At 34.2% G+C, this 14461-nt stretch overlaps 1 protein-coding gene across 3 annotated transcripts in view; it reads right to left on the reverse strand.

The window, feature by feature from the left end:
- Window positions 1-14461, reverse strand: part of LOC135777886 (rho guanine nucleotide exchange factor TIAM2-like) — a 90817-nt gene that overhangs the window by 11384 nt on the left and 64972 nt on the right. For all 3 annotated transcript variants that reach the window (XM_065288157.2, XM_065288155.2, XM_065288156.2), the window contains exons 16-19: window positions 4193-4381; window positions 2073-2141; window positions 786-911; window positions 86-194 (exon numbers count right to left, since the gene is read on the reverse strand). In XM_065288157.2, coding sequence (XP_065144229.2) covers window positions 86-194; window positions 786-911; window positions 2073-2141; window positions 4193-4381 — 493 coding nt within the window. The remainder of the gene's footprint in view (window positions 1-85; window positions 195-785; window positions 912-2072; window positions 2142-4192; window positions 4382-14461) is intronic.

Genomic DNA, 14461 nt, shown 5'->3' on the forward strand with positions numbered 1-14461 from the left:
GAGTTAATACAAATGTAATTTTACTGTATTGTGATGTGGATGTTGTGTGTAATGAAGAAAGCAGATGCGTTTATTTATGCTGTACCTCGTTCCAGAACCTTCTGCACTTTTATGTGGTTCGCACAAAAGCCGCTGTAAAGTTTGAAGTGTTCGGCGTAATACAGAAATGAGCCACCGAGAGAGAAGAGCAGCTTCTGAAAGAGGAATGAAAAAACTAATGCTGAATAATGAATAAAACTACAGTATAAAACTACATTACAAAGCCATTCAGTATCGACTCATATGTCAACACATGTCCGTGGTAAAGAAAAAACATCTTAAAATAGGGCTGTCACAATGATTAAATAATCGTTTCATCTCGATTGCTTGAACTCATCGCAATTATTTCAGAACACCGCAATGATTGCACATCTCTCTAAAAACACAAGGGGGAGCTACGGCGCCTGCATAAACGAGACCGTATCAAATAACTTTTATATATGTGTTTTGTGTATTAATATTTGCTGCCAGGTAAACCTTGCAAAAGATTTAATTTAATTATATAGATTTATATAATTACAATTTATAAAAGAATTATAGATTTAATTATAATCACAACAATATGTGAAAATTATTTCATAAACAAAGAAAAAAATGTATGAGAATTAAATCTCAAAGCAATAATAATCGTCACAATTATTAGACAATTAACCGTCAACCAAATTTTATAATCGTGACAGCCCTATCTTAAAAGGATTTCTGTCTCTGTGATTATCTTGTAAAAATGAACTCAATATGAATCCCACCTTGAACTGCACAGGGGTCTCCAGTGTGCTGAAGTTAGGAGATGAACTGATCTTCTCTTCCAGGGTTTGAAGGAAAACCTTCTGGAAGTCCAACATCTCTGGAAGACTGCCAAACAGACTCTCCATCTGAAGGAACCCAATGACAGCATTTTTAAGTCAAAAACTGATCTTTGCAAAAAATACAAGTTGTGCTGACCTGTCCAAAACTTTTTACTACAGAGGTTGGCAGACTAACGGTTTGAATTTTCTTTCTAGACTAAGGCAAGAAGAGCCATCTCCAAATCTTCATACATTATGTTACACTGGGGTTATACGGTAATGTTTAAACAACACTAAAGATTATGGCAGTGTTTTTTAAATATTAACTCTTTCCCCGCCATTGACGAGATATCTCGTCAATTAAGAGAAAACGCTTCCCCGCCAATGACGAGATTTTCCGTCTTTCCGCAATACCGCTATTATCCACCAGGTGGCGCCCTTCCGCAACTTTTTAAAACCGGAAGTATTGCCCTATGGCAAGCTGCTCCATGTCCGTGTCTGTTTTAAAGATCGCTCTGAATGGGATCTCTATGAAAAGTCCGTCACAAATATGGAATTATTTTTGCTTTTTGCTCAAAATATGGTGTTTTTGCAAAAACCTACCCATATTCAAAAGCTGATTGCAAAAGAACCACTAAAGGTAGGATGAAACGGTTTTTTTTGTTTGAAAGCAGAGGGTCTGTTCTTTCATTTGGTATATTGTATGTTTATTTATTTAAAGAAGAACATTTTCTGGAAGGCATTAAACTTTGGTGAAAATCATGAAAAACGCTGGCGCTGGCTGGCAACTTTTTTTTAAAAACGCTGGTGGTGAAAGAGTTAAATATAAAGGCATTTCAGATGTTCAACTGCTAAGCTTTTCTCTCTGTTGGTCATTCATTGCCACATTATCACCGTTATCTTAAGAAGCAGAACTAAAGTCATTTTATTTTTGGTGCTTGTTCAATCTCTGCAATGGCACACTAAAGTGTCTATTAACCAGGCTTTAATACGGTTCAGACTTTAGCTTGTATTGAGCGATCTCTCCTCTGGGACGTCTCGATTCACGCCAGGGTCAAATTCAGTTCAGCTGCAGTTTTAAAACTGTTAAGTTGAGCTTAACATAAATCATAACCGGGTAAAATGGGGACATGCACGCTTCGCAATGTGGCGGCAAATGAGGCAGAATTTATTATTACAGTGAGCGATTGTGCAAAATTATCCTACACAGACTTTTCAATTTCGGTGTAAAATGAGGTCGGGTCTCACCTCATCTTGGGTGAGGAAAGTTTCCTTCTGCAGAGGCTTCAGGTAAATTTCAAACAGGCAGTTAAGGTCCTATAAGAAAAAAGATAGAAACACATCATGATGTCTCTTTAAATGAACTTCACATCTCCAGAAATCTGCCCCTCATACAGCCATACAAAAACAAAACACAGTGCTATTTAGGTAAATGATATGGTTAAAAGGACAGTTCACCCAAAAAATGTTTCACTCTTATGTTGTTATAAACCTTTAGGAAAAATTGTTGCGCTCCCAATTAACTATATATTTCTTCAGGTGCGTAGAACCAAGAAGGATATTTAGAATGAGGTAGAAAAATGGCTGACCGCACACTGAATCAACTCAAAAGGTCTAGAAAGTACAAAATGTATTTATTAAAGTGCATAGCGCAAAAATGTGAATTGCTCAGGTTTCTCTGTTTTTAATTCACATTTTTGCACTATGCACTTTAATAAATACATTTTGTACTTTCTAGACCTTTTGAGTCTTTTCTACCTCATTCTGTTATAAACCTTTATAAATGCTTTTTTTGTGCTGATGAACATAAGGGAAGATATTTTGAGAAATATTTGTAATCTAACCGATTAGAGGACCCATTATATTCCATAGTATGATAAAAGAATCCTATGGAAGTTAATGGGACCTCTGATCAGTTTGGTTACAAATTCCTCTTCCTTTGGTGTTCATCAGCACAAAGAAATTTATACAGGCTTGTAACAACATAAGAGTCAGTAAATGGTTAACTTTCCTTTTAACTCATTCCCCGCCAGCCTTTTTTTAAAAAAAGTTGCCCGCCAGCATTTTTCACAAAATGCCTTCCAGGAAAATGTTCTTTTATAAATATATAAACATACAAATATATCAAATAACATAACAGACCCTCTGCTTTCAAACAAACAAAATGGGAAAAAAATGTTTCATCCTATCTTTATTTGTTTTCTTTTTATAACCTCTGAAATATGTGTTGGTTTCTAAAAAAAGAAAAAAATTTGAGCAAAAAGCTAAAATAATTGCATTTTTGTTAAATTTTTTTGTTAGAGATCAGATTCAGAACAATTATCAAAACATACATAAAGTTTAAAATTAAATAAATTAGTTTTTGCTAGTTTTTTTTATAAATTGGGTAAGAGCGCCATCTAGTGAATAATAGCGGAATTACAGATTAGCGTAAAACTCATCAGTCTGGTGAACTTTGACCTACGAATTTGTATTGCATGAATACATATGACCAGTAGAAAACCGGTATGTCATGGTGTAACCTTTCTCTACCGCATCCAAAGATGGACGCCCATATTCGCAGCAACGTCCAAAAAATAGTGTGAAGGCACCTTAAGGCTGTGACAAAAATGTCAAATTAAATGTAGAAATTAAAAAACATAATTAAACTCCTTACTATGCACTATGTACTCAACATCTAGTATATGAATATTAAGAACTAAGTGGAAATATAAGAGATTTCCCAGATACTGGCAAACAGCATAACACATAATGCAAGTTAATGAAAAATCATGAAAACTGCAGCGCCCAAAGAAATTTGAGGGGGTGCCTTGCTTAAGGGCTGTGAGATTCGAACCGGCAACCTTTTGGTCAACCGGTTCTCTAACCGTTAGGTCCTCTCAGACCTGTACTGAGTGCTGCAGACAAGTTAGTGCATTGCATTGTTGTAAATATTCATTAGGGTGCATATGTGCCAATGCTGCATATCACAGACAAAAGACTTCACTGGGATGATGCTCTGCCCCCATTTCACAAATCAAATCATCAGACGCATATAAAGCAGGTAAGCACATGACAACAGCATAGCTTTAAGATTGCATATTAATATCAACAGCCCTCTGATGTTTATATAATCATACTGTATGAAAGCCTCATTATTATTCATTAAACAGATGAGATGGGAGGCGTTTTCCAGTCACCTGCTCGAGGAGATTTTTAATTGCCGGTCCTGTGGGAATGAACAAAACTGCCTGTGTTTTCTGCTAAATCTGGTTTTGTTTGTCGTAATGCTAAAACTCGCGACTGAAATGATGGTTTAAGTGCTTACTGTATCTATCGTTGTTTTGTATGAGAGTTCACTAATAACGGATTACAGAGTCACTTCTCACCTTTACATATGATTTTTCCGTGTCTACTAATTCCTGGATGACCTTGCAAAGTCTCTCTGTGGCAGACATATGACGTGGACAGGGCCTCAGGATGGAGGATTCAGGCCCCGTTTGAGCCCTCTGACCCTCCATCAGACCTCCAGAAACTTCTTGGAAGGACTGATAGAGAGAACAAACTGTATCCACGCTCTGCAAGAGAAACAAGGAGGAGAAAAAGACTACATTCAATTCTTTCACATTTTTCACAGGGTTGTCAAGTGGTATAATTTTAATATAGCAGTCAAAAATATGACTATGAATTGAATCAATAGTGTGTTGTATTGCAAAGTTTGACTTAAAGGAGTAGTTCACCAATAAATTGAAATTTAACCCATAATTCACCACTACATATGAGCCATGCGAAAACCAATGATCGTCTTACGTACCAATGTGCTGCCATTTTTATCTAGATGTATTATATTTAAATGCGATGCATAAATACACTCAAAATAAAAATAATTTTCTCTCATAAACATTTCACCTAAAAAAAAACCTGTACAACAAATCCAGTCACAAGTTGCACGGGTATATTTGTAGCAATAACCAAAAATACCTTGCATGGGTCAAAATTATAACAATTTCTATGCCAAAAATCATTCCATAAAGATATTTAGTACATTTCCTACCATAAATATATCAAAATTGTATTTATCTTTATTAATATGTATTGCCAGGGACTTCATTTGGACAACTTTAAAGGTGGTTTTCTAAATATGCACCCTGATATTTCAGATTTTCAAATAGTTTTAAATATTGTCCTATCCTAACAAACCATAAATCATGATAGAAAACTTATTTATTCAGCTTTCAGATGATGCATAAATGTAAATTTAATTTAAAAAAATGAACCCTTATGACTGGTTTTGTGGTCCAGGGTCACATATATTAACCCATCAAAGTATAGGTTCCTTAATATGATAAGGATGGCCATCAAGCACATCGCCACTATGCAATGCCATTACAAAGACATCACAAGCCAGTTTATTATTTAATACAACTATAAATATGTTTGGTTGAAAGAAGAAAGGCATAAACTGTACACCTAATAGCATTAAGATGAAAAAATGGGGTTTTAATTTTTGGGTTTAAATAACTCCTAATGATCACCTGGAAGACATACAAATTTGAAGCAACATGACAAAACAGTATGTTAAAATTGTGAATGATGATTTCTGCCACAGTAACTTCTTATTAAATTACAATAATTATCCATAATCATCAAATGGCAATGGCACATTTGAGTACTTTTCAGTTTATTATACAAAGCATTAAATAGTCAATAACTGCAAAAAAATGACTTTCTTACTTACTATTTTTGTCTTGTTTTCAGTAGAAATATCTAAAAATTCTTAAACAAGATGTATTTTCTTTATGAGCAAAATGACCTAAGATTATAATACTAGTTTTTAGACAAAAAATAAACAATTTAAGTGAATTTGTGCTTAAAACAAGCAAAAATATCTGCCAATGGGGTGAGAAAATTGTACTTTAATTTAGTGTTTAAGAAAAAAGAAATCTTATTTCACTTTTTTTTCTCACCCCATTGGCAGATAATTTTGCTTGTTTTAAGGAAAATTTCACTTAAATTGTATATTATTTGTCTTAAAACAATATATATATTAGGGATGCTTAACGATTAATCACGATTAATCGTTAGCAGAATAAAAGATTTTGTTTACATAATATATGTGTGTGAACTGTGTATAATAACTTTGTATAAATAAATGTACACACATGCATGTATATGTTTTAGAAATGTTTACATGTGTATATACATTTGTATATTTATGTATAATTTATATTATATATAAATATAAATACTTAATATATACTTTTTTTTCTCTTAAAATTACACATGAATGTGTTCATATTTATATATATATACATATTTACTATACACAGTTTACACACATATGTGATGTAAACAAAAACTTTTATTCTGCTAGCGATTAATCGCGATAAATTGTTTAGCATCCCTAATATATATATGAAACCGTCTATATATATATATATATATATATATATATATATATATATATATATATATATATATATATATATATATATATATATATATATATATATATATATATATATATAGACGGTTTCATCAGATTGCGTGTCTGGTCCGAACTTCCGGTTTCTGTTTTTTATTGGTCTGACTAGTTGCTAAACTGAACTCTTAAACAAATACTTCATCGAAAATAACAAATGTTTTGGTTTCATAGGTAATCTAGGTGTTGTTTATTGTTCTTGTTACTACTTTAAAAGGACTTTGTTATTTATTCTTAGCTGAGTTTACAGGAAGCTACGTGATGACCACGAAAGCTGCTTGTTTATGTTGTTACTGCTGAAACCATCATACCGTATATAAAAAATAAAGCCTACACAGCCTACTACCACTTTAGAAAATGACTCTAGAAGATGACATTTTTGCTTGGTTATTTTCATGGTTATGTACAAAATGAGTCGATGAGTCAGCCAGGAAGAGAGACTAAAGAAAAAGCAGATTGCATTTGCGGCATGGTTTACTAAATACAGCACAGACACTCCAGAGATTATAGTGCAGCCGTGGGTTGTTTAGTATGCTAGGAGAGAGATAAAAAGTAAAAACACAAGACATCAGTCTGTGGCTCTGAACATCTCTTAAATGCTGCAGTGAACGGTCTGCAGTCATTTCTTAATTTACCACAGCCAAAGTCTTGAGTCAATTCAACCAAATGTATCTAATGCCATATTAAGTAAAAGATAATGTACAGCCAGCTGAGTGTTATCAGGAGCCAGATGCGAAGTGGATCTCATTATCCCGCTTATTACACGGTTATTGCCACACGAGTAAATATATTGACACGGGTAAATCAAAATCGACATACTGATTTCAAATATTTTATTAGCTCATTTGTATGAAATGCAAACATTTTGTGATGGAAAAGCAGTTCCTTCAAACAAGGCGAGAATGCAATTGGGTTTAATTAGTAAATACAGAATCATATCTACGGGTTCATCGGACACGGGTGCGGTGACACAATACGCGTCTGGTCCGAACTTTACTTCTGGTTATAGTTTTTTTTTATGTTCTTGACTATTGCTAAACTGATCTCTTGAACAAATACCTCATCGAAAATAAAAAATGTTTTGGTTTCCTGGGTAATCTACAATGCAAAAAAATTTCTTAGCATTTTTGTCTTGTTTTCAATAAAAATATCTTAAAATTCTTAAATGAAGATGCTTTTACTTGATGAGCAAAATGACCCAAGAGAAAACGTCTAGTTTTTAAACCAAAAATATCAAATTTAAGTGATTTTGTGCATAAAACAAGCAAAAAATCTGCCAATGGGGTAAGCAAATTTTTCTTGAATTTAGTGTTTAAGAAAATTTTTCCAGTTTTTTTTTGCTAACCCCATTGGCAGATTTTTTTGCTTGTTTTATGCACAAAATCACTTAAATTTGATATTTTTAGTCTAAAAACTAGACTAATTTTCTTGGATCATTTTGCTCATTAAGAAAAAGCATCTTAATTTAAGATTTTTTTGATAGTTTTACTGAAAACAAGACAAAAATACTAAGAATTTTCTTTTCTTTAAAATCATTTTTTTGCAGTGTACGTGTTGTTTATTAAGCTTGTTATATAAATAAACTATGTTTAAAGTACTTACAGAGTTTACTGGAAGTTAAATGTTGACCACAAAAGCCGATTGCTTATGTTGTCACTGCTGAAACCAGTAATAAGGGTACATTTTTGAGATTTATAAAGAATAAATAAGCTTTTCATTGATGTATGGTTTGTTTGTTAGGATAGGAAAATATTTGGCAGAGAGACAACTCTTAAAAAATCTGGAAGTGCCAAAAATCTAGTTATTGAGAAAATCGCCTTTAAAGTTGATCAAATGAAGGCTTTAGCAACACATATTACTAATATTAAATACATTTTAAAATCCTTAAAGTAGGAAATGAATACAATATCTTTATGAATCATGATCTTTACTTAATATCCTAATGATTTTTGGCATAAAAATTGATCATTTTGACCCATGCAATTGTTGGCTATTGCTACAAATATGCCCGTGCGACTTATGACTGGTTTTGTAGTCCAGGGTCACAAATGATAGTAATTATCCACCTTATTTTTGATGTAAATGTGAGCGCCGCCATCTTTTAGATCCTTTAATATGCAGATTTCAGTTGTTTATAACATGCTCAATATTTTCGGTCTATATATGTTTATGCTGAAGTAATTTAGGAACCTGTGCAAAAAACATGCCAAATCAAAATTTAACTTAAACTCTAACACAGCCAGAAAACATGCCAAACAACATATGGTATATTTTAAACTCATGTATGAACTTGCTTGCTAAATGGCACAAAAATGTCATTAAAAAATAATAAGGAAATACAGACAGCAGTACAAGAAAGATTAAATCTGTAGTTTCAGTTTTACTCCTATAGTGCTGCAATATAAGCTGTCAAAAGCGTCAGTCCGGTTATCTGTACTCCTCAACATGAAAGTCTTTATTTCTTTTCATTTTCACAGATGATAAACTACACTCAGTATTAAGATTCAGCTCAGTGAAAATGGGGTCCAATGCATTTTGTGATCAAACCATTCAAGCTACTTCAATAACCTCTTCTAGAAACGGATAAATAAATTATACTAAAATAGTACCAATTAATAAACATGCCCAAGATTTGCATTCATTAACATACTGAGATAAAGTGATGCATGCAGGAGAGTAATCGCCATTACAAAATGTTACAAATATTTTCACTGTATTCTAATATTATAAATCTGATGTGAATAATCTGACATTATTATAGATATTAAATACATTATATTGCACCCACCACAACTCATCTTAATGTACTGTATGTCTCCCATAACCACTAAATTACTATAAATTATCATACCAGGTGTAAACAGCAATATTACATTTGCATTGATATATTTGGCAGATGCTTATCCATACACTGCTAATACAACACTGTGATCAAACTGTTGATCTCCTGGGACTGATGTTAATACCAGTTGTAATAATAGGCATTATATTCAGTCTTTCTTTGTTTTCATCTTCATATCCAACACTTACCATAAAGATCAGTCTGTAAAGTTTCCTCCAGGCACCTACAGCCTGGTACCTGGTCCTTCTGGCCAGTGAAAAGCTCTTTCGTCCAGTCTTTCCCACCCTAAAAGTTGGCATCTTTTCGTGTTTCTTCATAAAAACATAAAGATCCTTTTCTCCCCAGGTCAACAATCGAGCATTTCCAGAAAGAGGGCAAATTTTGGATGTTTGGCTATTGATCTTTTTAAAGGAAATGTCTTTGTGACAGGATTGAAAAATCGACACGTGGGCTACTCAAAATCTGCTGGTGGCAACTGAAATCTGCATATCAATGGCTGGCACAACACCTTTACAACTCTCAAACACTTTCAATAGCCGCAGCTTTCAACAACATGAACACAATGCTGATGTTTCTGGATGGTCGGTGGACACAAACATTACTGTGCATCCAAAAAATATAAACTACAGAGTTATGAAGCAGAGGAAAAGACCGGTTCAGGTTTATCCTATAAAATATTTCATAAACATTAACTTTCTTATTTTAGCTCTGGGCTATCTTAGCCCCTAGGCAAATACTGCAGCTTTGAAGCTTTAATGTGAAAACATGTTGATGTAAACAACATTGCACTTGTTGGGTCTGTCTTGTTCTGTTCTGTAGACAAAATAAATAGATGCTGCCCTTAGTTAGTAATCTCAGACTGTTGTTTATTTCAATTACAGGTCACCTGACACTAAACACGTCCAACACAAACAGGACCTGTCATGTTAAACCCACTACTCAGACAGTCCAAAACACCAAACCAGATTTTGGCAAAGGGGATTTAAAAATATTTTTCACTAAACATAAATCAGTGTTTTTCAATGTTTTATTAACAAGTAAACATACTTAAAGTGATACTCCAGTCAAATATAATAATTACACCAGGATTTAGTGCAAGCAAAATGAGTTTGAATGTGCACTGTCTAATTTTAAGCTTGAGGCGAAAAGTATAAATGACGATTCTGGTTAAAGCAACACTATGTAGTTTTTTTTACCTTTAAATAATGTCTCTAAAATTATTTCAGTGATAGAACAACTTTTAACTGGACAAATTGTACTGTTGCTGCAACCTGAGCAGCCTCCTAGCTGCTACAAGCACACTCTGAAAGTGGCGGTGGAGGGTAGGAAACACAGCCCCGCCCCTCCCCCTGCCTGCAGAAGAGTGTCTGATACCAGGCACTGTTGCGTTTTTCAACCACATGGGGGAGCTGTAAGTCATTTTTACATGGAAACTACATAGTGTTGCTTTAAAATTTAGATTTTCATAAAAATAAGTAACCCCGTCTAGCGATCCCAATGCTCTAAATAATCATTAAACATCTAAAATGATCTTTATTTGGACTTTTCTGAGAAGTGTATCGTTCAAAATTGTTAATCTTATACAAAGATGGTATATGGATGCAGTGATTTTGCTTTTGAACCCTCAAAAATCTCTACCTCCATTATTTTTAAAACTGACTTTGCTGACTATCAACTTCAAACAGGTGTAGCTCTCTCATTTTTGTCTGATTTCAACAAATCATACATCATTTTGAAGTTTTAGATAAGTTCAAAATATAAATAACTCATTTTTGAAAATGTGAAAAATTGTGTAATTCCAACTCAATTGCCAGCACGGGTCAGAAATGTCCATCATCTTTCAAACGAACACATTTGGAGTTACTTTAGTAAATGTCTTTGGTTTTCCGAGCTTATAACGATAGAAAACAGGAATCAGGTAACAATTTCTGACTTTGAAGCCTAAAAAAGTGAATTTATTCTTCACAGAGGTAATCCACACGGCTCAAATGGGTAAAGAAAGATTGTTTTCGGGTAATTGATGCAATATTGTAAGAAAAATATCCAGATTTCAAACTTTATTAACTATAATAACTAGCTTCTGTTAATGGGGCAATCTAAAGGGTGTCGCACACCGAACGCGCAGCTCGAGTCGCGTCTAGGACAACTCTGAGGTATCGTACACCGGAAGTGCACATTAAATAGCACAAGCTTAGTCAGATAGCGTCTACTTCAAAATGCAAAATATACGTTAGCAGCCAATATTAATCGTTCATGATTTGGGACAAATATGATGTTATTTAATGTTAAACTATGTGAGTGCAGCTCTGTGGCGCGACAGGGATTTGAGCAACTTCCTGAGTCGTAGCTGGGCCCCGCGGACAAGCGCCACCTGTCAGCGCCGGTGTGCGTATATGTGTTCGAGTTTTTTAGAACGGCACTGCACATCCGGTGTGTGACCCCCTTTAGACTCATGCGATTTACGAGAGTCACTGGGCAACATACCCAATGCTCACTACGATAAAACACTGTCCAATATGGCGTCATTATCGGAAAGATAGTTACTATAGTTTTAAAAGTTTGAAATATGGATATTTTTCTTACAAATGAACAATCGATTACCCGTAGAAGACCTTTATTAACCCAGCCGTGTGGATTAACTCTCTGAAGGATAATTGCACTTTTTTGGGGTTTAAAGGAAGAAGTTGTTCCCTGATCCCTGTTTTCTATGACTATGAAGCTTGAAAAAGCAAGGACATTTACTAAAACAACCCAAAATGTGCTCGTCTGAAAGATTATTTTGGAAAATATAAGAGTCTAAAAAAAGAAAGAGTCTGAACAAAGTTTTTGGATTGCTTGAGGGTAAGTAAATAATGGGGTAATTTTGATATCTGGCTCAAGTATCTCTTTAAGAATGTAGCTTGAAACTCATCTAAAGCAAATACAAATCCTGTCTGGTTAGTAAAACCAAAAGTGATTTACTATAAAGCTGATATTCAGTATTATAAAGGGTCTATGAAACAAAAAACAATCCTGTGAATATCACAACAGAGCAATAAAAACATGCAAAATTCCTTCAACAAACAAAACAATTGTGACTTTTCTAAGGTCTCAGGAGAGCGACTATAGGAGGTGTGAGGATTATGGCACATGGCGCTTTATGTCTGCCAAAAGAGAGATTAGCCTCATTTGCTGTATTCAATGGGAAAGGTGTTAAACTAATATTACCAATCCACTTTAACAAGAGGCAAGTCACCCTCACCAAACACCTTCTAACTTTTTAAAAAATAATATCCACACGCGTCCAGCTGAAAATTTACACCCAGCCAGACCCGAAAAGATGCTTAGTTTATAGCTCTTATAAAATCATAAAAAATGTATGAAAAGCCAAGTAAGGATGTAGTGTCCCTGGGGAAATTCATAGCCATATCTCAGAGCAAAATGTCCTGTCATGCCACAGTAAAGATTTGACAGTGATTTATATCCCTGAGGTTACAGCAATTGTGTCATGCAGCCATCTTCCTTTTTAAAACCCATATAAATAAAGACATACAAACATAAATCAATAAAAGATCACCAAGAAACAAAACCTCTTTTCCAGTGCACAAGAATTGTTTTCCTGCTACATCCACTGATATTGATGACAATCCACTGTTTATAAAAGTACATCTAAGCTATCTACAAGTTCGAGAAGCCATGTGATTCATCAAAACAAATATACCATTACAACAAACACTGGATTATTACAGTTCAATAGATAATAATGTGACGTATATAAAAAAAACTTTAATCTTATCAGCAACAATGATATCGTAAACCACTCTCTCAAAAAACTCAACATCAATTGAACTAAAACTGTAAAAGTTTTTCTTTTATCTAGCAAAAATATTTGGCATACCCACGTTGTCAAACCGATCAACTAGGGCTGCATAACGATTAATCGTGATTAATCGTTTGCAGAATAAAAGTTTTTGTTTATATCATATATATGTGTGTACTGTGTATAATAATTATGTATAAATAAATATACACACATGCATGTATAATTTTAAGAAAAAAATATTTATAGATTAAATATTTATATATAATATAAATTATTTATAAATATAAAAATTTATATACACATGTAAATACGCCCTTAAATATCTACATGTATGTGTATTTATTTATGCATAATTATTATACACAGTACACACACATATATGATGTAAACAAAAACTTTTATTCTGCAAAAAATTAGTCGCGATTAATCGTTATGCAGCCCTACGATCAACGTTCACACAGATCTGCAAAAATTACTAAAAGTACTGTATTATGGATACCAGACCAGTAGATGGCAATGTGAACTTGTAAAGAAACACTACACGCCTGCACAGATATGCATTCTTCTACAGAGCGATAAATACAAGCAATCAAAACGGCGAAAGTTTTGTTTAGTCGCACAATATGGTAGGTTTGACCCTAGACTATAAAGTGGCAAAATTTTGTAACATTTGTTGGAGACGTCTTAATAAACTCAGTATCTTGAGCAGCACAAACACACTCCTGCAACCCGCCATTGTTGTTACGGTTGTGAAGTACTCATGGACCGAACGTGTAATAGGCATGCATGTGACGTCACTGTTAGATTGCCGTTTTGTAGTTTACATTTTTTTTAAACTTACACTTTTAAACCCATTTTTGAAAGTTTGCATTCCCAGGACCATCACTGTTGTGTAAATGACCCGTTTTTAGTTAAACGTGTTGTCGTGTAAACATGGCCTATTTACCCACATAAATGAAAACTGAACAAAATGAAACGCCTTAAAAACCTTAAATCCATTAATATTTAATAAAAGATATCTGCCTTTGAGGTACCATGAAAACAGATCCATCAGAAGCATGCTGGCAGGTCACACAGGCAGCGATATCCTTTAGCAGTCGAGTCATCTTGCTCTGAACCAGTCGGTGTAAAGTAAAAACGGTTGAGTTAAAGAAGATGTCCTTGCCCTCCTTAACATACTCTGGCCAGAAACAAGACATGGTAAAAAACAAACAGAGCAGCTCAACAGGCGAGTGCTCACAGAAGAAAAGCTCAATTAGTGTTGAAAGATAAATGCACGGCCTGGCATCACGATCTGTCTGCTCTGCCATCGAAGCCGACCCAGGGCAGCACTGAAGTCACGAGTCGTGTCTCTCTTTTAGACCTCCGGGTCAGTTAAATAAACCCAGATTATTAACTAGATTAAAGCCATATGCTGACTGCCTGGCTTAGTCCTTCCCATCCCCCTAACCCAACACTAAACACTTGAGGTGATGAACATTGAGGAGAGATCGCTAACTGGTTTGTGAGAATACTTTGATAGTTATATGTGC

The sequence above is a fragment of the Paramisgurnus dabryanus genome, chromosome 17 (genome assembly GCF_030506205.2).
Source record: "Paramisgurnus dabryanus chromosome 17, PD_genome_1.1, whole genome shotgun sequence".
Taxonomy (NCBI): domain Eukaryota; kingdom Metazoa; phylum Chordata; class Actinopteri; order Cypriniformes; family Cobitidae; genus Paramisgurnus; species Paramisgurnus dabryanus.